Below are 26,628 nucleotides of genomic sequence, written 5' to 3'. Positions count from 1 at the left end.
AATCGTTCGTAGATCTAGAGATCTAGATCTATTCTATATACATTATTTGGAATTTCCCAATTACCGATTTGTCTATGTGACATGTCTGTCTATAGATCTAGATCTACGACGTCTATTATAGAGTATAGATAGTATAGACTATACTACTATAACTATAGTATACTAGATCTCTGACCCTAGACTTTATTGTTTCTAGAGCTGTGTAAGTTAACTGTAAAAATTGACTAAAGTAATATTTATAATCTAGATCTAGATCCTAACCTGTACTATACTGGTCTATACAGTATACTACAAAAGATCATCTGTCATCTGTATTAGAAATGATTTAAATTAATAAACAAAAAACACAAACATTCAACACACATCTAATCATGCAAACATAAGTCTAAAAGTCGGTATAGAAGTCAGTATCCCAGTGACCTAATTTAGGTAGAATAAGTGTGTTCATATTTTTATTTTTTGTGTTCGTATTTAGTTAATTTAGGCATAACTTGAAAACATCTTAATGATTTAATGTGAGGGGCTATGCCTGGGTATCTTAAAATTTAGTTAATTTTAATATAGAATTAAAATCTGAGTTTATTGATGCCTAAATATAGAGATTGTCCTAAATAAATTATGGTGTCCCTAATCAATGTGGGTCGAATTTGTCTGAATTAAATGGAAACACACTGCCTCTTTGACCTTAATTATAATAACAAATATAGGTTAGGGGTACAAATATAAGTAGTCATCCTTATTCTCCTTAAACTAAAGAAGATTTTGATGCTTCATGTTCTTTTCTATGTCAAACCATTGTAAAATAATGCGCTGTCAAAGTAAAACTTTCAAATTTGGGCCTATAGGATAGGTGTCCGAATAGCATTTTATAAACTACTCTAGATCTAGATAGTAGAATTATAGTTATAAATTAATAAAATATTATAAAGGTTTGCAGGTAGAGAATTAGATTTAGATTAACTAGTAGATCTATCATCATCTATAGTCATTTCCGTCTTACAAACACATTAAGCCTGCCGCCGCAATATTTACGTTTGAATTTTTATATCTCCGTAATGGTTAGTCCTAGGAAAAAACTGCAAACATCTATAAAGTCGTCATCCATTTGTCAATGAAATTAGATGTGTTGTTTTGTTACGCTACGCATAGTTACAATAAAATATGTGACGAACTTTAAAGTGCATTTGAAAAAACATTTTTTCAGACAATTTTGAACCCACTTTTTAAATATTTTGTTATTTTTTTGCCATCACAACACCCACACATCTCTGGGTCACTCTGATATTTCTTGAAGCTCAAGACCCGATTATCTGTTTATTTCCTTCAATATTTACATTCTAAACAAGTAAAGTTCATAAATATAAATGAAATCAGCTTTGTGAGATAGAAATTTACTACTAATACTAGATCTACTATTAAATTTCTAATTTAATAAGTAGATCTATCATCTACAAAACTAAATTCCAACTTGTTAACTTTTTAGCTGGGGGTGTGTCTTGCCGGCTTAGCCAGCGACAAGCTCTCCTCTCTCTTGTTCCATGTCATCCGATGTTAGGTCAAAACGCCACAAAAAAAATTCATAACTTTCTAACTGTTAAACATACAGTCATAATTTATACACCATTGGAAAGTTCTGTTAAAGTATTTTAATGATGAGGCACGACATGGCCTAAGTTGTGCCGATGTGCCTCAAATCAAAAAATCAAATTTTAATGATGTACTAACAAAAAATTGTTTTTTCATGTTTTTTCAAAGATTAAAAATATGATGTCAAAGAGTGTCAGGTCAATGGGGTCCAGTGCTGACATTAACGAACACCTTCCCCCGTCTTGTAACTAAGTAAACACTCTCGGTGGGCTAACGAACACCTCATAGTTATTGTATTTAAAAAATGTTATTATCTTTAATTTTCTTTTTTTATATCAATTTCTTTTTACATTAACTAAAGACAGACAGGTCAGTGTTACTTTTCCCACTCAATTGCTTCCTTCTCTGTTTATAACGGATGCCACAACAAGGCCATTACACACAAGTTTTACCTGTACTGTGTACTGTAGCATAACTAAGTCTAGTTGACCCAAATAAAAATGAAAAAACTGTGCGACCCCGCTTGTCTACCCCGCTCACTCTGCTCAGCCTAATTTGGTACCTGATCGATCCATAATTGTCCTTCCCTCTACATTTTTTTTTTTTTTACAATTGTAGAGCATAGTGATGAGTGGCAAAATAGTAAAAAAAAAAGTAGATCTAGCGTTCGTTAGTGTCATTGATACTAGTGATAAAGGCCATTCGTTAATGCCATTGATAATAATATTTACACAAAGGTTATGACATGTATGTGTTTTAGGGCCTAATTAGAAGAATTTTAGATTTGTTAAGCTGGTACCTACATTTTCTAAAAAAATCTCCTTCACCCCGGACCTACCCTCCTTCTGTCCTAGAAGAAAAAAAATAGCATTGTCCTACCAGTGTTCTTTGAACCTGTGTATAATCCTTGTTTTTCAGAGTAAATGAAACTAAATGTGTCTGAACTATAAAGAAATGGAGTATAAACAAAAACAATAGACTAGTTTTGTCAAAGCTATCAAAATAAAGGCTCATTTTATCAAAGATTGTGGGGTGTTAGCTAATGTCAGAAAATAGGGGGTGTTCGTTAGACGGAAATGACTATAGATCTACTGACAAAAAAACTCGATTTAGTAGAAGATCTATCATCATCTAGATTCTAGATCTCCTTTTTTTTTTACTACTAGATTCTAATCTAGATTTAGATTAATCTAGATAGTAGATTATTCTAGATCTACATCTAATTGTGTTTTTTTTTATTGGTTCATATTTTGTTCGATACAAAAAATAATTGTTTAAGGGGAGGTATCCCTGAAAATCTTATTTTTGTTATTTCTAAAGCTAGGCCTTTGAAATTTGTTATGGTTACATATAATGATATTCTAAAATAAATAATACTAAAAAAAAAGTTTTTTGAATGATGGTTGCCATGGTAACGGCGGCCATCTTGTTTGTTGTATACAAATTAAAACTCAGAATTTTGTAAAAACTATTGATCAGAAATAGATGAAATTGAATTAAAAGATAAGAAAAAAAGATCCTCTAAATTGATACAGCGTCAGAATTAAAGATTTAAGTATGTTAAATTTTTTACAAATTTTTGAATTTTTAGTATATTTTAGACCTTAAAAACAGGATATATATTAATTAAAATTACTTTTTTAAAAAAAAGTAAATAAAATATTGAAAAAAACTCATTGTACGAGTAAAGTAAATGATGTCCTTAAGAAGTGTTTCAAATTTCATCAAAATCTATCAAGTAGTTTAGGAGAAATTCCTAGTAAGGTATAATGACATGTGCAAAAACTAACATTTTGAGAAAAATGAGTTTAAAGTATAAATTTTATTAAGATTTTGTCTCAAAACCCTTACAAAGACATTAAAAAAACATGTTTTAGAAACAGATTTAAGCAATAAAAATGATTGTAATGTAATGAGAAATGATTGATCTACTTAATTATGTTATTAGTTAAAAATCGATATCCCAGACCCAAAACTCGATTTTCTCTAGGGATACCTCCCCTTAAAGTATCAATTTGATTGGAGAATACATGAGAACAATTATTTCAGTGGACTAAATTTTAACCCAACAAGTCATTAAACCTACTCAGATAACTCAGCAATATGAACTGGGGAGCTGACACAGATACCTTGCTGCTGCTATATTGCAGTCTGATTCAATCCAAATTAGACTATGGATCTATAATACATGGAACAGCTAGGAAATAGTACTTAAAATTATTGGAGTCCATACAAAATGCTGCCCTGCAGATCTGTCTTGGTGCATTTCAAACATCACCTGAAGGCTGAAGAACTCCCCATGGACGTCAGAATGAAAAAGCTTGCAATGCTGTATATAGTCAAGTTGAAATTTAATACCTACCACGAACCTTGCTTTTGACTCCATATTTCACCCCTACCAATTTAGAACTATACAATCGAAGACCTTACCTCATACAGCCATTAGGCCTTCGAATAAGAGAATCCATTCAAAAGTCTCTAAAATAGGATTCCACAGAACCATCCTTGGTTGATGAATAAACCTTAATTAAATTTATTCCCTCTTAATGTAAAAAAAAAAAAAAAGAAAATGCAGACCCTAGCACACAACAAGTCCTCTTTAGAGAATTGCAGGAGAGCTACAGAGATTGTGGCACCATTTACTCTGACAGATCCAAGATAGATAAAAAGGTTGCATGTGCCTTCTCTTTTAGAAACAGAGCAATCTCCCATGGACTCCCCAATGGATGCTCCATTTTCATGTCCAAGTTACATGCAATCTCACTTGCACTTATGGCTGTTAAAGCATCAAGCCAGGGAAAATTCATTGGTACATAAAAGCTTTTTGTTTATATTTTGGTTTTACAAAATTGATTTTACATTTTTGAATGGTTAATATAGAACCAAAACTTTTTTAGGCAGTAGCACTTTCTTTCGCAAACTGAGGAAGATATTTTATTCTGGATTTAACTGTTTAGTCCATGATTTGTGTAAGAGAAGTAGCACAAATACACCTCTGTATACCCCTTCCACCATACCCATACCATCCATCCATCCTAATGGTCTGCTTCAAAACATTTTTCACAGTCAGATCGTTCCTGAGCTTTTCTTCCTTATGCCTGAATTAATTTGTTGTAGCTCTGCCTGTACTTCAATTGATCTTATTCATGGTTAGCCTTTCGGTTTCTTGCCTTTTTGTTTTTGCTTGTTTACTAGTTTTGCCCCTCTACTTTCTCACATTCTTTCAATGTGTCCTGGCTGTATCTCACTGAATCTTTTTAATAACTTTGTTTCATTATATAACTTACTTGCATTTCTTCTTTTTCTGTTTAGTTAAACATGATATAATTCTGAGTGAATACATCCATGAATTTTCCTATTCTTCCATATTCTCCAATTATTATTGGTAAGTATTTACTTTTCAGATTTATTTATTTTTATTTTTTTTTATAGTTTCATATATATCTCAAAATTTGAACGATTCTTTTTACATAAAATAGTTTTTTGTGTGTTTTTTTTAATGTTGTAAATTGTCTTTTATGTTTCAGATGCAAAATGTCACCATTTTTATTATGCAGTATCGAAGTGTCTTAGTTGTCATGACAATACCTACAGGAGCCATGTTAAAAAAGAATTACTTAAACTGTGGACCACTGACTTGAATAAAAACAATGTTTTGCCTCTGCTTTCTGTTAGAACTGGACTTGATTTGTATTTAACTGCACTCAACTTTCCGAAAGGCTCTGAAATGATAATGACTGCTGTTAACATTCCAGATATGAGCACCATAGTCAAACACCATGGTCTTGTCATTGTTCCACTTGATATTTCCTTAGATACACTGGAACCTAAGCTTGAACTCTTGGATAAATTGATTACAACAAAAACTGTTGGCATTCTTGTGGCTCATTTATATGGAAGAGTAATACCAATGGATAACATTATTGTGATTGCTAAACAAAAAAATCTAATTATCATTGAAGATTGTGCTGAATCATTCAATGGTTTTACACATATTGGCAATCCATTATCGGACATATCATTGTTTAGTTTTGGTGTTATAAAATTTTACACTTCATTTGGAGGATGTATTGCTAAAGTCAGAGATCAAAATGTTTATAAAAAAATGTGTGACATTCAACAAACATATCCTCTTCAGACTGCTGATATTTATTTTAAAAAAGTTTTAAAGTATTTGGTTATTTTTTCTTGGCTACAAATTTCTCCTCTACCTAAGATTGGACGAATTGTTTTGAATCAGTTTGGAGTGGATTATAAGGCACTTTTTGTTAAATGGATGCGTGGTTTCCCTGATCAAATGTTGAAAATGATTAGATGTCAGCCAAGTACAGCACTTCTGGCTACAATGTTATATCGCCAGCGAAATTTTAACCAAACAGAATTTGATTTACAAAAACAAAAAGCAGAATATTTTTTTCAGAAACTACCACTTGGTTTTAAACCTGTTGGAATGAAAGCTGACATTAATAATTTCTGGCTTTGTCCAGTTTTGGTTGTAAGTTTGTTTTATTCTATATGAAAATTGTTTATAGAGTATAATTTTTAGCCTATAGTCCAACCTTTTATCTTATAAGCGTCATCCAGTGAAAAATGATATAATATTTAATCCTTTATTAAATTTTAAGAAAAAACATGTTTTTTCTTTATTAAAAAATCATTCTTTAAATATCATTTTACCCCATTAGTGGACAAAGTAATCTCACTGTGGACTCCTTATCTGTCTTGTGAGAATACTTAAAAATTAGGACTGACAGTTCCTCATTTTTCTATTTAAATTAAGATTTTCCTTTGTGTATTCTAAGTAAAAAGTACAACAGACTGCATATCTTTTCATTTCAATGATACCCATAAGGTTCGCACTACACTGTCTTTATTGATAGGTGAAGATAAGGGAAGACATATATAGTTTTAATGAGATCAATGAAAGCTACATTAAAAAGAAAAAAAAATGAAATAAAGATGAAGGTTACTTCACCTAGTAGCATCATCACATTTGTATCAGACCTGTTAAGATTTTTGGTGAAGGAAGTCTGGCTCTTTGTGGGCAGGGTCTGAGTTGGTCATGGGACCAATGAGCAGGTGGTAAGTGTCACGTGTTTATTACGTTTATTTAACTGGCAGATCTTGATGCTATAAACTTGTGACATATGCGGGTTCGGAGGTGCCTTGATTATAGTTCAAACACTTTAACAAGTAATGAAGTAACAAAGTGCTGATATGTTTTCTTTAGTTTTAATTATTTAAAACTTGAACTTGAAACAATAAATGTATGTACAAAGATATATACAAAAAAATACAGGATTCAGTGAAATGTTCAATAAAATGAGTAAATATTTACTTTAAAAACTAGCGACTACTAAGTCTAACTTTCTAGCGCTCTCTCTCGTCTCAAGCTAATAGTCCGCCTTTTATATCTTTCTTTAGGATAAAGAACAGTGACAATTCAATACCCATCCTTGACTCCTTGACCCGTTTACATTTAATTTTCCATTTAATTGTTTTTGTAATTTAACCTACGTTAATTATGTTTCCCTGCTGTAGCCTTGAACTAAGCTTTAATCGGCATCTTTCTGGCATTTAAGCGTGGGTACGCTGACCTGATTTGAGATAGTTACCTGATTTGAAATAGGTACAATGTCCTCATTTTGTGAACAATGAGGTGTCACTAGGAACTGTGTTTGTAACTTAAGCTATGCTAATTTTGTTTCCCTGCTGTAGTCTTGAGCTAAGTTTTAATCGGCATCTTTCTGGCGTGGGTACGCTGACCTGATTTGAGATAGGTACAATGTCCTCATTTGTAAACAATGAGGTGTCACTAGGGACGTGACATATACCCCCCTCTTCCTAAGCGGGACGCATGTTGAGTAAAACGGAACTGCAACCGCTCAATCTTATATATAATAATGCTACTAACGTACAAAGGTATTACAGATGCTTCTTTCATGAATAAAATAATATTCAATAATATGCAGTATTCTAGTTTTAGAATTCTTCACAATAATAACATATGTAAGCATTTAAGAAGATATGTTATAGTAATAAAATGAATGTCATAAGACTTGAAATCTTCCATCCAATGGGAATATTAAAATACATATATATTTCATATATAATCATTTTTAGTCAATGTATGAATCAAATTTTAAATGAAAACAAAATGTACAAGTTATGTTACTGATAGTTGTAATCTAAGTACATCTCGACAGGGTGTCTGCTAAGACGTTCATCTTCCCTGGTATGGTTTTTACAGTAAACTGGTAGTCTGTTAACATTAAACTCCATCGTGTTAGTCTGCTGTTAGCCAGTTTTCTAGTGTTTAGAAATTGGAGAGGAAAATGGTCTGTAAGTAGGTTGAATGGTTTGCCTAACAGATACTTGGTAAAGCGATTTATGGACCAAACTATCGCTAAACACTCTCTTTCAATTGTAGAGTATCTGGTTTCCGCTGGTAACAATTTCCTGCTAATATAGAACACGGGATGTAGTGTTCCATTGTGCTCTTGCATTAAACAGGCTCCGATCGCTTCGGAGGACGCGTCCGTCGCAAGGTGGAATGTTTTGTTTTGGTCTGGTAACTTGAGAATGGACTCGTGTGAAAAGGTGTCCTTGATTCTCGTTACAGTGTCTTCCAGTTCTTGTGAATGAAGTACTTTGTTTGGTTGACCTTTCTTGGTAAGGTTTGTCAAGGGCGATGTGAGAGTCGTGTAATTAGGTATGAAACATCGGTAGAAATTGCATAGTCCTAGTATACTCCTGATTTGTTTCTTTGTCTTAGGCACTTGAATGTCTAATATTCTCTTGATGATTTCATCTTGAGGTTTTAAAGAGTTGTAGCTTACTTTGTAACCTAAAAATGTTACTTCATTCATGGCTAGTTCCATTTTGCTGGGTTTGATAGTGAAGCCATGCTGTCTTAGTTCATGAAAGATTTCTTTTAGTCCTTGCAAATGTTCTTCCCAACATTTGTGAAAGATACATATGTCGTCTATATATGAAACAGTATCTTTTCTTTGTCCGAATAGTCGGTGTATTGCTCTGTTGAATGTACTACTTGCATTGACTAAACCAAATGGCATGTAGTTAAATTGGAATAGTCCAAATGCAGTAGTGAAAGCTGTGTATGGTTTACATTGTTCTTTCATTGGAATTTGGTAATATCCCCTTGAAAGATCTATTTTTGTAAAAAATTTTGCTTCAGCAAACTGTGTCATGAGATCTTCTGGATTTGGCATAGGGTAAGAGTCTAGGCAAGTAATTTTGTTGAGTTGCCTAAAGTCTACACACATTCTAGGTGTTGTAGCATTGTGTCGTTTCACAAGTACGATAGGTGCTGCGTAGGGCGAATTTGAATGTTCAATTATGCCTTGTTGTAGTAATTGGTTGATTTCTTTTTGTAGAAAGTCTCTATAATGTATTGGAACTGGATATGGTCTTTGTTTTGTTGGTTTGTCGCTAGTCAAATTGATCTCATGTTCTATAACTGATGTTTTGCCTGGAACGTCGGTAAAAATTGCTGAGTAATTCTTTAGTATCTCTGATACGTCTTGCTTTCTTTGACATGATAAATTGTTCAATTTTATGTCTTTCCATGATTCTGTTTGTGTTGATATTGGATTCGGGAGTATGAGTTCTTGCGTATCATTTGAATCACTTTCTTGAAGAACAGTCAAACATGTAATTGTGTCTTGCACTGTTTCATTTTCTTGCATTTCTTCATTATATTTATGAAGCATATTGATGTGATAGACTTTCTTTTTGTTGTTTATTTCAATTTCATAGTCTACGTCTGTGACTTTCTTGGTAACTAAAAATGGTCCTTGCCACTGAATAAAAAACTTGTTCTTTTTATCTGGCAATAATAATCTCACTTTATCTCCTGGTTCTAATTTTCTCAAAGTTCTGCTTTCGTTGACTCGTCTTTGGGTAGCTATGTTGGCTTTTGCTGTTTCTTGTTTAGCTTTTTGACATGCTTGAATGACCATATTTCGAGTGTCTATGACATGTTGAAAAGCTGTTTTTGTTGCTGTTACATTCTGTCTTGGTGCCATTAGTGATTCTTTTAGTGCTGCCATAGGTCCTCTCGGATTTGCACCGTAGAGCATTTCAAATGGAGAAAAACCTGTAGTTTCTTGTTGACTTTCTCGGTATGCAAAAAGTGCTGCTGGTATTAAAAGATCCCAATTTTGTGGGTTGTCATTGGCTATTTTTGATATGATTTGCTTCAAACTAGAATTCATACGTTCGCAGAGTCCGTTACTCTGTGGGTGGTAGGCCGTTGTAAATTTCATCTTTATTTTGTACATGTCCATGAATGCTTTCGTGATTTCCGCTGTAAATTGTCCCCCTCGGTCACTTAGTATCACCTCTGGTAGTCCGGTTCTGGAGAAAATTTCTGACAAAGCTCTGGTAATGTCAATAGCTGTTATGTTGACTAATGGTATTGCTTCTGGCCATCTTGTACATGTATCAACTAAAGTAAGTATGTATTTATGCTTTCTTGCTGATTCAATTGGTATGGGTCCAATAATGTCAATGGCGACTTTCTGGAATGGTTTGTCTGTGAGTTCTACAGTTTGAATTGGTGCTTGAGTGTGTCTACCTTTAGGTCCTTTCATTTGACAAATATGACATGTACTGACGAACTTCTTTACATCTTTCGTTATGCTTGGCCAATAGAAATGTTGTAGAATTCTTTTCTTTGTTCTGGATACAGCCATATGTCCAGAAAAAGGTTTGCTGTGTCCTGATTCAATTATTGTCTTTCTGTATGTTTGTGGTACGACTATTTGTTCAATGATTTCATTTTTGTTTTTGCTTCGTTTCATAAGCATTCCGTTGTCAAGATATGGTTCATTGTTTGTTTCTGGATTTATATTGGTCTGTGCTTTTTTGTATAGTCTTGATAGAGTAGGATCTTTCTTTTGTTCTTCTTTAAATTCTTCATTGTTGAATTCAGGCGGGATGTTTGAATTGCTAGTCATTTCATTTTGATTAGTGGTTTCTTGATCTGTAGTTTCTTTGGTTGCGTTGTCATTTTGTTGATTTGAGTTTGATTCATTCTGTAGATTTTCTGATTCAATGTTTTCTTTTGTCATTGATCTTGTAATGACTGCATTACATTCTTGGCTTACTTTTATGGCTTTCGACCAGTCTTGTAGGTCTCGTTGAGTGCAATCACGAACTCCTTTAATGTTGCCAATCAACAGATTTACAGGTAAATTGTCTGATACTAGTGCTTCTACATCACCACTGTAGAAAGGTGTTGTAATGTTAATTTCTGCTACAGGTAGATTGCTGACTGTACCATTGAAAGCTGTAGCCGCAACATATTTGCCTGTGTATTGATGAGTCTTGACGAATTTTGAATGTACGACCACAGACGTCGAACCTGTGTCTCGAATCACTTCCACTTTCTGGTTTCCAACTAAACCTGGATAGTATTCTAGACCTTTAGACTTTGTAACTATAGTCATTGTTGTGTGGTCAGATCTAGGTTTTCTGTTGAAGAATTTGTTTTGATTACCATAGTTTTGATTACCATAGTTTTGATTTCTTGTAGATTGTGGCTGGTACCTGGCTGATTGTTTTTCTTTGGATCTGTCACTTAAGTTGTTTTGTTTCTTTCTACATTCGTTTGCGTAGTGATCTTTAAGATGACAGTAACTGCATTCTATGTCTCTGGTTTTACATTGTGAAGCATAATGTCCTTTGAAATTACAGCTTGTACATATTGGCGTTTTTTCTGGTCTTGAGAATCGTGGTGTTCTGGTTTCTTTGGTATAACAGATGAAATTTTCTTCTGCAGACTGCTTAATAGGTTTGTTTGGGTATGCTGCCCTGTATTGTCGTACTATTCGAGTCAAAGTTTGAATGTCTTTTGGTTGTCTTTCAATGATAAAGGATTGAATATCTTCTGAGTGTGCATGTGTGATGGCATCTATGATGACATGCTCTCTCAGATTTTCGTATGAATTTTCTATTTTTGACAAGGAGATCCACCTATCAAACCACATGGTCATGTTTGATATAAATATTAATGGATCATCTTCTTGTCGAGGCCTTTCTGTATAGAACTTTTTTCTGTATGTGTCTTGTGTAGCGCCATACTGTCTCAGGAGTGCTTCTTTGACATTGCTATAGTTGTCTAGTTCGTGCGCTGGAAGTTGAATGCAAATGTCAATGGCTTTACCCGTAAGAAGGCTCATGAGAGTTCTAGAGTATTGTTCTTTAGGTAGACCTGATGCTTTAGCTAGTTCTTCGAAACGCATCAGATAAGAATCAATATTGTCTTTCGATTCTTGGAAATTGGCCATTTTTGACATTTGTTTATATTTGTCGAAACCTGCAGACTTATGTTGGGCATGCGCTGCTTCTTTTTGTGCCTGAGCTAATTGTATGTCTTTTTCTTTGATAAGGCGTTCTTCTTCTTTCATTAGGCGTTCATGGTCCATCTCTTCTTTTCGTTGGGCTAATACTTTCTTTTCATGTTCTTCAAGTTCTTGCTTTGCCCATTGTAGTCTTTCTGGTTTAGGCATGGCTAATTCTTTGGCCATCTCGAGAAAATCTTGAAGTGTCAACATTTTAGCTGCCATGGTAATTCAGTAGCAAGTAGTCTTGTACTTGTGAAATTGTTGGTTGAGTCTAAATGATTGTCGTTACTCAAAAGTAGACTTGAATATACTTCAATTGAAATGTTCTTAGGTTATTTTTATTTAGAAGATACACAATAGTTCAATGTTTCACCTTATAAATCGTCGTTATAAGATGATGATTTCTGATCACTTGTGAGTGACAGTAAATAATAGTTGCCGCTTGATTAGGCAATATGGAAAACAATTACTTGTCGCTAGTAAGTAAATATACAAGGCGATCTAAGTTGATAGATCAAGCCTGTAAAATGACGTAAGGTTGTACTGACCTTGTCATAAAGACATGTAGTAGACTTGAACGTGAAGTTTTCGTCGTAGTGAGAGGCTGAGTTGTGACGTAGAACTATCGTCTGTAGTTCTAGTTTGATGCAACACAACTGTCAAAGAGTTGTTTCGATGCAGGTTGGTTATCGTGGCAGACGTCAAAGGTTGCCAGATGAAAGTATTGATCCTGTAGTAGTTATCACGTTGATGAATAAATTCGTTGTACATACAGCCGTCGGAGGTGTCAATTTATGTCACGTGTTTATTACGTTTATTTAACTGGCAGATCTTGATGCTATAAACTTGTGACATATGCGGGTTCGGAGGTGCCTTGATTATAGTTCAAACACTTTAACAAGTAATGAAGTAACAAAGTGCTGATATGTTTTCTTTAGTTTTAATTATTTAAAACTTGAACTTGAAACAATAAATGTATGTACAAAGATATATACAAAAAAATACAGGATTCAGTGAAATGTTCAATAAAATGAGTAAATATTTACTTTAAAAACTAGCGACTACTAAGTCTAACTTTCTAGCGCTCTCTCTCGTCTCAAGCTAATAGTCCGCCTTTTATATCTTTCTTTAGGATAAAGAACAGTGACAATTCAATACCCATCCTTGACTCCTTGACCCGTTTACATTTAATTTTCCATTTAATTGTTTTTGTAATTTAACCTACGTTAATTATGTTTCCCTGCTGTAGCCTTGAACTAAGCTTTAATCGGCATCTTTCTGGCATTTAAGCGTGGGTACGCTGACCTGATTTGAGATAGTTACCTGATTTGAAATAGGTACAATGTCCTCATTTTGTGAACAATGAGGTGTCACTAGGAACTGTGTTTGTAACTTAAGCTATGCTAATTTTGTTTCCCTGCTGTAGTCTTGAGCTAAGTTTTAATCGGCATCTTTCTGGCGTGGGTACGCTGACCTGATTTGAGATAGGTACAATGTCCTCATTTGTAAACAATGAGGTGTCACTAGGGACGTGACAGTAAGTTCAGGACTAGTTAGCATTAATAATCAGAGCTAAGATTCTTTTTTAGAAATCTCAGGGGTCTTGTTAACCTCATCCTGAATGCTTGCTATGTGAAAGGTGTCAAGTTGTATGCCTGTGGTTTGTGCCCTGATTGGGATTTTTTTGGTTATTAAAAAGCTTTTATATCAACTCACTCTGGATTTCTGTCTGTTTGGCCAAAATTTTGTACATGTTATTTCTTTGACACCCAATCTTGGATCAAGCTGACATTTTGCGCAATATATTTCTTTTACCTGACAATGCAAGAATCAATTTTAAAAAATTAACTATTGGTAATAAATTATTGTGTTTGGTACCAAACAAAGGAAAGAAATAGTACTCAATTAGTCTCTGAGGCTTAGTGAACACAAACATGAAATAGATGTGGTAACTATACAATCTTCCATGTTCATAGACTCTTTGCCGTGTTGGCTTGAGAAGCCTAAGGCTTTAGCCCACATGTTTGAATTCAGGTCATTCCCTTTTTTTAAAAAATACATTAAAAAAGTGATCCCCCCCCAGATACCCTGTTCTTTCTCCCCCTTTCCAACTGGTCCAGACAAGTGATAGGATCATAGCATATTGAGAACGCTAAAAACATGAAATAGCCCTAAACAAAAACAGTTTGTAAAAATCGCACAAATTTATTACTGTTTGTCTAGATCTATTACAAATTTAATTACATGTCTGATCCAAACTAATCGATACACTTAATATAAGCTTTGTTAAAAAAAATAAATTATTTTGCTTATTTTGCCATATTTAATTTACAATTCTGTTTTATTAGAAATCATTGAATCTAGTGCTGCCATTATAAATATAACTTGTATGCATCCTTCACTGTTTCAGACATATTTTAGATTGTTCTACAATGAATGTATTATACTGATTTTAGTATTTGTTCTAACTTAAACCTTTTAGCTACTCTTGGTATTTTTAAAATCCTATTTATTACTATATATTTAAAATATTCCAGCTTCTGGGTGATCTGTGCTCCTCTCACTAGCCATTTATATTGTTGTAACTGAACTGTGATGCTGGTCAGTGTAGCCCTATGGGTAATCAACTGACACATGTGACACAGGCCTGTGTACTTAAAAAAGACTGATGTAAACATTCTTCATGTAGGTCAAGGGTGTTACAGATTGCAGTTGTCGATTGCCATTGTCTTGGAGTAGAAGCCTCTGGACCGTGGTCTGACTAAAAAATCTGAGCTAAGAGAAGATCTGACTCCCATTCTCCTAATGAAGGAGATGGACAACGACCAGATTGGCAGCACATCTCTGATAAGGAATTGCTACCAAAGCATATTTGGCTCAATGGGACACCCTGAAAATTGTCAACAGTGACTTCAAGAGACAGAACAAGCAATGGCTTTCAGTTGATGTTACCTAAGGTTAGGGTGTCTGAGGTACTGCAGTGGCTCTCATCTTGGTGTCAACAAAACTTAGGAGAAGCTACACCAGCGGTTTTACTGGTTCCGGTACCAGGAAGATGTAGAAGAATGGTGCTGAAGTTGCGACATCTGTACAGTAGCCAATGGCCCTCAATGTATGACTAGAGGACATTGCAGCAATACAACGTCGGAAATCCATTTGAAAGCATCGTGATTGATGCAGCTGGGCCATTCCCTGAAAGCAAGAAAGAAAATAAGTTCATTTTGGTAGTGATAAGACTATTTTATTAAATGGCCTGAAGCATACACCATACCTAATCAAGAAGCCACCACGGTAATGGAAACCTTTGTAGAAAACTGGATGAGTTGTTACGGTGCTCCCATTGAGTTACACTCTGACCAGGGCCAAAACTTTGAATCCAGAGTCTTTCAAGAGATGTGCCAGATACTCTGCATTGAAAAGACCCGCACTACACCTCTCTAGGCTCAATCTGATGGAATGGTGCAGCGATTTAATAAAATTCTAGAACAACGCCTTTCGAAGGTCACAATGAATGACAAGATGACTGGGACACATATATCCCAATGTTCCTCATGGCATACAGGGGATCTGTTTACAGCACCACAAAGTTATACACCAGCTAAGATGTTATTTGGCAGAGAACTGCGAATACCCAGTGACTTTCTATTCGGTGTTCTAGGGCATATGCTAGCTACCTCAAAGGAGTATGTCACTAATTTCCGAAAATGAATGGAGGAAGCCCATGCTCTAATCAGATGAAGACAAGATCCAACAAATGGTTCAATGCCTCCAGGTTCCATGAGGACAATATGGTATGGCTGTACAATCCACAGAGACAAAAAAGCAGGTCTCCAAAGCTTCAGATAGACTGGGAAGGCCCATATTGCATTTTTAAATGAATCAATGACATCGTGTACCATATACAGAAAAGTCTGTGGTGTCCAAACTGAAGGTAATCCACATCGCCTCCATCAGTAACATGGTGAAGCAGAATCTGTTTGGGATGGACAGTTCTAAGAGGGGGACATTGTTTTAACTGAACTGTGAGGCTGGTCAGTGTAGCCCTATGGGTAATCATCTGACACACGTGACACAAGCTTGTGTATTTAAACATTCTCTATGTAGATCAACAGTGTTATGGAAATTGTGTTGTTTCAAAAAGATTGGGTCATGTCAGTCCGACACAGCAGAGAACCAGGAGAGTTAAGGCAAGAACAAGATTCAAGTACAAGTTGTGTATAGCAGTTATGTTCAGACATTGACTACTGCCAATTTTAAAGTATTTGATTGTTTACTCTTCATTATTTATTACACTCATTAAAGTGTCTCGTTATATCAGAACCCAAGTTGCCAGGTTCTTGACTTAGCCACATTGTTCTGTCAAGGGTTTATAGAGAATCGTAACAATAATTTTTTTTTTTTATTTAAACCAATGATATTCTTGAAACTGGCCAGCATAAGGCTTGAAAACTTAAACTTTACTACAATCTCATTATACAAAGCTTTAAAAGATTCATATGGCATATAGACTTTAAGAAATTCCTAAGGCACCTAGAAACACTCCTGATATATGAAAATAAAGATAATTAATTTTGACAAGTTATAAAATCCTGTTAGATAGTTGTGGTGGATTTACCACTCTTAAAAATGAAAAAATTAAATGAAAAAATCATCATGTTTAAATTGTAAGCTTTATTTTGTTTTAGGATAGTCCAGATGAAGTTGTAAAACAGTTAAATTTACACGGAGTTGATGCTTATCGAGGAGCAACACAACTTAAAAACATTGAGCCTTGTGATGATATAGCACACAGATTTACTCTACTAGATGGAATATCTAGTAAGGTAATGTGATTTCATGTTTGTGTTAGTATGTAAAAGAGTTGTGCTACGGTTAATTCAGTGGAACTAAGGCTGGTCAAATAATTAAGCTCCAATGCTAATACGAAGGTCTTTGGTTCAAGTCTTAGGAAAGATAATTTCAAGTTTTTTAGCCTAATAGGAATTTCCATGTTGACCAGGTTATTGTGTGTACTAACATTAGATAATGAAAGCTAAGTTGCTTTTTAGTCATTTTGTGCACATAGTACCAATATAAAACTTTAACTGGTGAAACTAACTTTGTCTGAGCAACAATGAACAAAAAGGTATCTTTACTATATAGTAGTCCTACCTACATAAAGACTATTTAGTTCTATTTTAGTATGGAATAAAACAGTTGCTAAAATTAAATGAATTATACTAAAACATTGGTATATTTTTCTTTAGGAAACAAGGAGCACTAGCCTGTGTTATCCTCATGAAGCCAAGTACTTAATTGAACATGTTATTTACCTGCCTGTCAGTAAATTTGTTCCATTTGATTGCCTAGATAATATGTTGAAAGCATGTGCTTTTGTTATGAAAACATTCCATCAGTCAGTACCCAGCGTTCAGGGAAAATTGTTAAAATCAAAACTGTGATCAATTTTTTCGGTCTATTTTATATTGTGGGGAAAAAAATGTACAACTGCATATTGTAAATATGTTTTGACCTTATGTATTTTAAAGCCTGGTACTGTTACCAGCAAATGCCTTGGAATAAACTCATAATATTTGCTTAATATTTATTTTGAATTTGTTACATCAGAATAAAATTAACCGTTAAAGTTTCAAAATTATCACTAATATTTGTACAAGTTAAAACATTACACTGTCATTCTATTTACATTACTTTTCTTTGTATATCCACTAATACCTGAAGATGCCACATGGCAATTACGCAGTCAAAAATTTGGTGAGCTTTAAGATTTTTCACTTGAAGTTAAACTCTTATTTGAGTTCTTGAAGTTAAGCTCTTATTTCATTACCTGAAATTTAGCTCTTATTTCATGTCTTACTAATTTTTCTAGATTATAAAAACTAATTTATTTTTTTTTAAGGGGGAAATTTACATCATTGAAATGTCATTCCTCATAATTTGATTGCAGCTCTTATAAATCATTCAGCTTTTCAAGTGGTGAATTTGTACAAAGCTCAAATCAACTCACTCCATCTGTCTATTTGCTATTTCTTTCACTTCCCATTCTCAGATCAAATTGAAACTTTGCACAATTATTCATTGTCCCAAACAAAACAGGAATAATAAAAAAAAAAATAGTTAATTATATATTGGTAATTACTTTATTTTGTTTGATGCAAAAGGGGAAATAAATCCTATAGCATTGAGATACATGGCTGCATTTTTCCCTAAGATAAGCCTTTTTTTTTTTAGTATTTTATTTATTTTATTAAACATCTGGTATAAATGTTTAGATTAATTTATTGGGATAATTTTTATGCTTAATGTGTCAAACTTTTAAAAAATCTCTTTATTGCTATTAATAATGGACCTCATTCACCAATCGTAAACAAACAACATTTAGTCACGTGATCTTATTGATAAAACAACGGAAAAAAACTGTCACGTGACAACCATCATGAATTAAACATGAGATCGTAAATTATATAGAAGAGATAGAGCACCACGTGGCTAAATGTTGTTTGTTTACGATTGGTGAATGAGGTCCATTGTAAAAATAATTTTCAATACTGACTAATGTTAGATTTGATAAAAATCACTCAAATAAATTATATATTTATTATCAACTTTTGGCAATCTAATATCATTTAAAATGTTTACATATTTAATTATTCAATAGTTTGATTGCTGTTTATTTCTTACACAAGAACTTATAGCTTATTGCTCAATATTTCCTTTATAATTATAATAACATCACATGAGCAGCTATAAAATTAATTTAGTGTTTGTATTTTAAATATTGAATTATTAACCCAGTCATTTAGGTCTTGAATGCTTGTGCTTATTTAAACATATAAAAAAAAAATGTCCACACTCCAACAAGCAATATTATCTTAGATCTTTAATAATTGTTAGGAAATATTTTAATCTTTACTGTTATTAATATTGTTCAAAGTTGATAGCTTGCTTAGGATCAACAGGCTTATGTAGAATACCATAAATGAAGACTCATTAACTAACATAGGAACATTATGCAATTTTAACATATTTACAAGTAATCTAAAATATATTGTCCTTATATTTTTTTTTCCTAAAACTATTTTATTGTTGGGCACTTTTAAATAGGTACCAAAATTATTTCTCTTCCCCTTAGAAGTCAAATAAGCTTAAACATTTTCAGAACACCTGTCACATGCCCATGTGATTTTGTTCTACCAAATATAAATTTTTTCCAAATTAATTAAAACAGAAAAAACTAAACTATACTCCTCAAAAAGCACATTGTAAGCTAACAACTAAAGACCACTGTGTATGTCTAATTATTTGGGCCTCTCACCAAATTTCAGAAAAAATTGTAATCTTCCTTTAGTACATAAAAAAGTGTTGCTTAGCTCTATTTCATAATTCATCTATTTTTACAAAACTTCTATTAACTCACTCTATCTGTTTGTCAGGAGTCTTTTAAACAAACTTCTATTAACTAACTCCACATCTGTTTGTCAGGAGTCTTTTGTTTGAACAAAACTTCTATTAACTCACTCCACATCTGTTTGTCAGGAGTCTTTTAAACAAAACTTCTATTAACTCCACATCTGTTTGTCAGGAGTCTTTTGTTTGAACAAAACTTCTATTAACTCACTCCACATCTGTTTGTCAAGAGTCTTTTAAACAAACTTCTATTAACTAACTCCACATCTGTTTGTCAGGAGTCTTTTGTTTGAACAAAACTTCTATTAACTCACTCCACATCTGTTTGTCAGGAGTCTTTTAAACAAAACTTCTATTAACTCCACATCTGTTTGTCAAGAGTCTTTTAAACAAAACTTCTATTAACTATCTCCACATCTATTTGTCTTTTAAAACTTTTTTTCTCCCACTTTCCATTCTTGGATCAAGTTTAAACTTTGCACAATTATTCATTATCAATGACAACACATAAATAGTTTTTTTTTTTAATAGAAAAAGGATTTAAGTCTTGCAGTATTGAGAAAATTGCATTAATTGAGATGTTCTTTCCCTAATGTAAGCTTTGTTAGTCTACAAGTCATTGATAGATTTGAGAATACCTGTTGAACTTAAGTCTACATGTCATTGACAGATTTCAGAACCCCTGTTGAGCTCAAATCTAATATCATTGATAGAGTTAAGAACCCCTATTAGACTTGTGTAGGGCCTACATGTCATTTTCTTATCACATCTTTTTCTTCAGTCAAACATCTATTGATACAAAGCTTATATCAACACACTCTGTCCCACTTCCCATTCTCTGATCAAGTTGAAACTGCACAATTATTCATGTCCTTAAAAACATATGTTTGTAATTAATTATTTTGATTATATTGAGACAGAATTATAGAATTAGGTCATCGTAAAAAAATTTGAAACTAACAATAGATAACTATAAAACCTATTTTCATAAGTACTTGTCTAGCTCAGGGACTAGTGTATCTGACTAACGTCAGAGAGATTTTCGCCCTCGAGTCAAGAAACTTTTTAAAAATTTGCTTTTGAAAAGTAAGCAAGGAAACCTTATCCCTGGTCACTCTAGTGTTTGGACCATGGCTGGTTGTGCATGCTGAAAGCCTGAAATCTCAGTTTAACAATTGATAACAAGGAATATATAAAAATTACTTTTGTAAAAAAGACAACTGATCCTTTATACAACTTATAGAGTGATTATTTTGCTCTTAATAACTAATGAATGTTCAATTTAAAAAACAAAATTGAACATTTTTTACACCGCCCATCTCCTCCTCTATATTATATGTATTTTTACTTTTTAACCAGTGCTGAATTTAACTATTGGCAACACAATCTATAGCTTAAGGGAGAGGTTCTTTTTTTTTACCTAGGGACATTTATTGAGACTATAACTTTAAAATAAAACTGTAAAAATTAATGACTTGATAGATGTTTATGAAATTTTATGAAATTATTTATGTCCAGTTTAATGTTAGTCTAACTGCTATTCCCCATGAGCACAAATTTCTAGTCTGTTTCATTTATTTGTGATGATGTTCATAATGGCAATGATTCCATATATTACTAAATAACAAAATGGGAAAGCAATCAACTTTTGTACAATGACACATAATATGTGATATAAAATTGGAATCTGTTTTTGTAACCAGAATTTGTGGTAACCTTGTTCAATCATTGGTTTAAGTTCCTAGTTAGTGGATATTTCAATAAGCTGTAATCATGTGTAATATAGAGATCTGAGTTTATTCAGCACACAGTCTGTAATATCCAAATGAAGAATGCTTGGTTTGGGTTTTGACAAATGTAATAGAGGAAACAGTAATGACGGGCGAGTTGATTATTATTAAAATTATCCCATTGAATAAAATGATTTTTAAAGAAAAATTATTTTCAGTTTATATTATACAATTTTCATCTTTTTTTGGACCCCTGGGGATCCACGACCACAGTTTGAGAACCACTGGTTTAAGGGACCTTTTTCCTAGGCCCCCTAAAAAAAAATGGTTCCAAGGATATTTTCAACCATCATGGAGAAAGAGCAAAGGGAAAATTCCCTGATGCTGATTGGGGACTTAACAAGTCTAAATTTTGTCATGATTATACAATTATCAGTATCAAATGTAAGTTTTGATTTTGCATTTTAAAAATCTTCTTTGATGAACATTCATATTTCAATCTCAATAACAAAATTTTGATCAAATGAAAACTTAAAATTTAATACAACATCTTTGGTTAAGTCATTAATTTAGTATGTTTTTTAAATGCTACTTTATATCTTTGTGTTGTTTTGTTTTACAGAATATTACTATTTAAAATAAATGTTATGTTTGACTCAAATATTTACTTAAAGATCTGCTAACTAGATATTTTTTCTTTTCTCCTCATTTTTCTTTTTATTATATTTTATTAAAATAATCATTTACCCTAATTATTCATATAATCACCATATACCAAAGAGTGTCTTGTAACACAAGATTTAAAACATATTAACTTAATCAGTTTTCATTATCATGTGGAGGCAAGAAACATTTATGAAGCACATTTAAGTCTATTATTTATACCTTTTAAAATATTTATAGGTACATATTTTCTATGCTTTTGTTATTTGTAACATTTAAAACCTATCTATATTTGATAAATAAATAATTTTTCAAGATATGGTATTGGTTATACAAATATCTTTTGCTCATTATTTTCAGTTTTTTAAACAGTCCTGTTATACTGATGTGTACATGGAGCACTTAATGCAGCATGTCTATCTTTAAAATCATTTATCAAATTAAAATCTTTGTTATATAACAATGAACAATACAAATAACAATGAACATACAATATATACATTTTTCTCTTTTGTTTAAGTGGGTAATAATAATGTATTCATTTCATAGAAACTATTCTATTTAATTTTCATTACATTGTCTAGTGGCTATTTTTAAATGTATAGCAAAAAAATAAATAAATGTATTTCATGTTAAGTTACCAATACCACACTGTGACATTTTAATATTGATTATAATATTGTTAGACATTTAGTTCCTTCCGCACCCATTGGGCCCAGGCTGTTTCCATTCAAATTTGTTCACTCAATAACCTTGGTACTTAGTGCTGCTATTATGCACTTTAAATTAGGGTCTTTATCTTTTGAAAAAGCCTCAGGCTCCATTATGTTGACCCTAAATATAGTGATGACAATTATGAAGAGGGAAGTGGGTGGGCTCTGGAAGGTGGCCTTAATCACGCGACCATGGATACCGATACGGAGGTCAGATATGAATACTGACTTAAACACTCTTTTTTCTTTTCTGAGACCTGGAAAGCCAAATTAGATGTTACACCAGTACCGGGATAGTGCCGGATCGGAGTCTGTGGTTCGAGTCCTCGTCTGGGCTTATCTCTGTTTCACCATATTTTCTTCACCTTCTATACTCTCAATAACCTTGGTACCTTAGTGCTACTATTATTATTATTATATGTCACATCATGTTTACTTGTTTGTTTCAGGGGAAAGTGGGAAAATATGGGATACTTAACTTAAAAGAATTATAAAACATAATGATACATTTTTATTAACTGCTTTTTTAAAATGGATTCAGTATATATCATATAATTTCTAAAGATCAGCTGAATTGAACCATTACTTTTTGAATAATTGAAATAAAAATCATTTTTATATAGTATCCTTATTGCCCTCCATGGCTGGGCAATACTGACCCAATGTCAGTTTAACTATAACAATGAAAAAAAAAAGATTTTTTGTATATCAAGGTAACAAAAAAAAATTTTTAAATATCACAAATAATTTTGTTTTAAAATTAATTACTTTCATCACTTTTTACTGGCCTCCGAAAGGGGAAAAAACGCTATTAGTTTTAGATTAGATCTCAGAAACTAGAACAGAAAATAAAAATCTGACATCATGATACTTAAGATCATTCAAAGTTCTGATGCAACGGCTACTTTTTTCTTTTCTGAAAGTGAACCATCTAATTTTTGAAATTATCTATGCAAGCATATTTTCAAAAAAAAAAAAAAAAAACACCACTTTTCAATGAAAAAAAAGGTCACAGACTTCTTCATTAATAAATCAAGCTTCATTCATAGATTCGCGCATATTGTTACAAAAAAATTTGCATCTAAGGTCACAATGGAAAAAGTGTCAATGGATCATTATAAAATAGATTTTCCATTTATTAACTAACTCATGGAATAGAATATTGATTCAAATGTTGTTGTTTTTTTTAAAGAATTTTGATACGAAGATTTGTATCGTCTAGATATAGACTAGTAGATAATTTAGATCTAGATCACATGATCTAGACTTAAGAGTCTTAGACGTCTTAGATCTAGATTCTAGTTACTAGAATGTAGCTATAAGCTGTGAACTCCGTGAAGGTGCCGAGCATATATAGATCTAATAGAGTCACTATATAACTATTGCGGAACATGTTAAAATTAGTTAAAATCTACTTTATTTTGAAATTTTCTGCTAAACTACTGTAACGGTACTGCGCATGGTCCATTTCTCTACATTTCCATTATAAGGGTTTTCCCTTTACAGCAGAAAATTAATTTTGACTCCAGCTAGGTTAAAGTTGACAGGTGTGGAATCGTCCATTATTTTTCACGTAGGCCTACCAGGAGCCTAGAACCGCTTTTTAAAAATGATAATGACCCATCACCTGCATGATACACCTAATTTTCGGTTTATAAATGGACGTGGAAACACTTCATTTCATAGCTATCTACCAGGAATTCAATTTTTAAAAAATTGGGAGATGTTTACCCAGTTTTTACCTTTTTAAAGATAGTCACAATTGTGGAACACTATAGATGTTATTGATTTGACCTGCGCATTTACATAGTGATTTAGATTATTGGGAGTTAAAATGAGTTTATGAGTAATATAAATTTAAAAACATCAGAGAATAATATTACATATTATATAGAGTTTATGATTACCAGACGTCCAGCAAAAAGAGGACAAATCATATCAAATAATATCTTATATATATTATTAATATAACAAAAAAATTAGAATGAAAAATACAACCTTGTAAAATTGTAAGGAAAGTCAGGGTAGTGTGACGTCAATTAAATTAAAGAAGAGATACAGAATTTAAAATTGACAATGTGTTGTCTTAAGCTTTAATAAAATAAAATTAATGTAAAGGATAATGAGTTAATTCGTAATATAAAAGACATTTTTACCGTGTTCCGCAATTGTGACTTCTTAAAAAATCTTGTTCCGTAATTGTGACTGACCATATCTCAGTCGATTTGAATATATATGAGGAAAAAAAATCAGTTTTTCGCAGCATTCGGCGAAAAAAAAAAACAGTCATGTTGACGCCTTTACTTGCAAGCTTGGGGGTCTGCGGGAGCGCTGTAAGATTCCCCAGTGGGATTAGGGGCGAAGCCCCTACGACAAAATCGTTTTCTTGCATAATTCACTGAAGAAACGCATTTCTCCTGACATCTACAGCTTATTATTCATCAGTGGGGTTCGGGGCGAAGCTCCGACGCCAAAAGCGTTTTCTTGAGTTTTTCACTGTAGAAACGCATTCTTTCAACATCTACAGCTTATTATTCATCAGTGGAGTTCGGGGCACCAAAAGCGTTTTCTTGTATTCTTCACTAAAGAAACGCATTCTCCTGACCTTAAGCTCATTCTATTAAAAAAGGAGCTTTTGAATAATGTTGAAAAATATTCTATTCTGAGTTTATAGGCCCTTAATACATTGCCAATAAAACCGATTTGTTCCTTGAAAAGAAAAGACATATTTAGATTAAAGCTTTGAGGATCGCCGCCGAAAAAAATGTTGTTTTTTTTCGATAAATAATATTCAATAGTGTTGTAGTACAATTGTGAGTTATAGTCCCATATTTATTTAACTAAAAAAATATCAGATTGAATAAAGGTTGGAAAAAGGCGACTAGGAATACATTGCCTGGGCTTAGAACTCATCTCAATCGTGACTCTTATACTGAAAAATTTCGTTTGAATTCTAACTTTTCCAAAGCAAAGTCTTTCTTAAAATGATAAATTCATGTGAAATTACATAAATTCTGTCTAGAAAGGGGAGGGGCGGTAGAGTGAAAATGATTTATCATCGCCCCTTTTTATTATTTCTTCTAATGATTGCATTTGGCATTAAAGAATAGGGGTGGGGCGACTCGATATAAGAATTTTATTTATGGCATATATAAATTATATTAGTGACAGATTTTTTTATTTTGTAATTTCTTAACTATAATACAAAAAGAAAAAGTATCAAATCGGCCAAAATACCAGAAGAGGAGTGACAATATAAAATGTAGGTTATATATTAATTCAACTAATTTTGTTCACAAACTATGATTTCTCCATAAAAGTAGGACCGCCCCCCTCCCACACCCAAAGGGTTTAGGTGGGAAGGGCAGTAGAGGTATTCGCCCCCCACTCAGTCGGCTAACAGGGAAACAACATAATATATTGATCGGTTAAAATATCAATAACAAGTTTTGATCATATAGATATTTAATTGGTTCTGTTAGCAAGCTGTGATTTCTACAAATAAATTGGACCGCCCCCCCACTCGAAAGTTTATTGGAGGGGCGGGATTGATGCCATCGCCCCCTCCCGACCCCACCAAATCGGCCAACATGCTAGAGGGGGGGGCGAAATAATCTAAAAATAGGTTGAAATATAAATAATTAGTATATATTATTAACATAAGTAATAAATTCGTATACAAATTGTGTAAATTCTATACTAAAATTCGTCCGGGAGGGTCGGCCCTACCGCCCCCCCCCCCCTGGATCTGCCAGTGCACTATAGATTATATCTGACCTGCACTATTAGCTTAACATTTACATAGTGATTTAGATTATCGGAATTTAAATATGAGTTTGTATTAGTATACATAAAAACATTTAGAGAATAATATTACATATAATATAGAATTTATGATTACCAGACGTCCAGCAAAAAGAGGACAAATCATAATATCAAATATCATATATATAATATTAATATAACAAAAAAGAATTAAAGAATAGTGGAAAATAAAACATTGTAAGAAAAATCAGGGTACTATATATATGATATAAATGTCAATTACAATTAAAGAAGAGGTAAAGAGTCTTAAAGTGACAATGTGTGTCTTAAGCTTTAATGAAAATAAAATTAATGTAAAGGATAAGGAGTTCAAGTATCATACATGACTAATAA

At 32.8% G+C, this 26,628-nt stretch overlaps 1 protein-coding gene across 1 annotated transcript; it reads left to right on the top strand.

The window, feature by feature from the left end:
- The first annotated feature begins 19 nt into the window (after window positions 1-19).
- On the top strand, window positions 20-22,076 carry LOC106068999 (uncharacterized). The gene is made up of 5 exons (XM_013228557.2): window positions 20-202; window positions 4,900-4,972; window positions 5,115-6,082; window positions 16,643-16,780; window positions 17,204-22,076. Exons 2-5 carry the CDS (start codon window positions 4,933-4,935, stop codon window positions 17,396-17,398), a joined length of 1,341 nt encoding a protein of 446 aa, XP_013084011.2. The 5' UTR covers window positions 20-202; window positions 4,900-4,932; the 3' UTR covers window positions 17,399-22,076.
- Window positions 22,077-26,628: the final 4,552 nt, after the last annotated feature.

This window comes from Biomphalaria glabrata, chromosome 16 (assembly GCF_947242115.1).
Source record: "Biomphalaria glabrata chromosome 16, xgBioGlab47.1, whole genome shotgun sequence".
Classification (NCBI taxonomy): Eukaryota; Metazoa; Mollusca; class Gastropoda; family Planorbidae; genus Biomphalaria; species Biomphalaria glabrata.
Note: the sequence above shows the minus strand (reverse complement) of the source record. Positions and strands in the feature narration are given on the sequence as shown.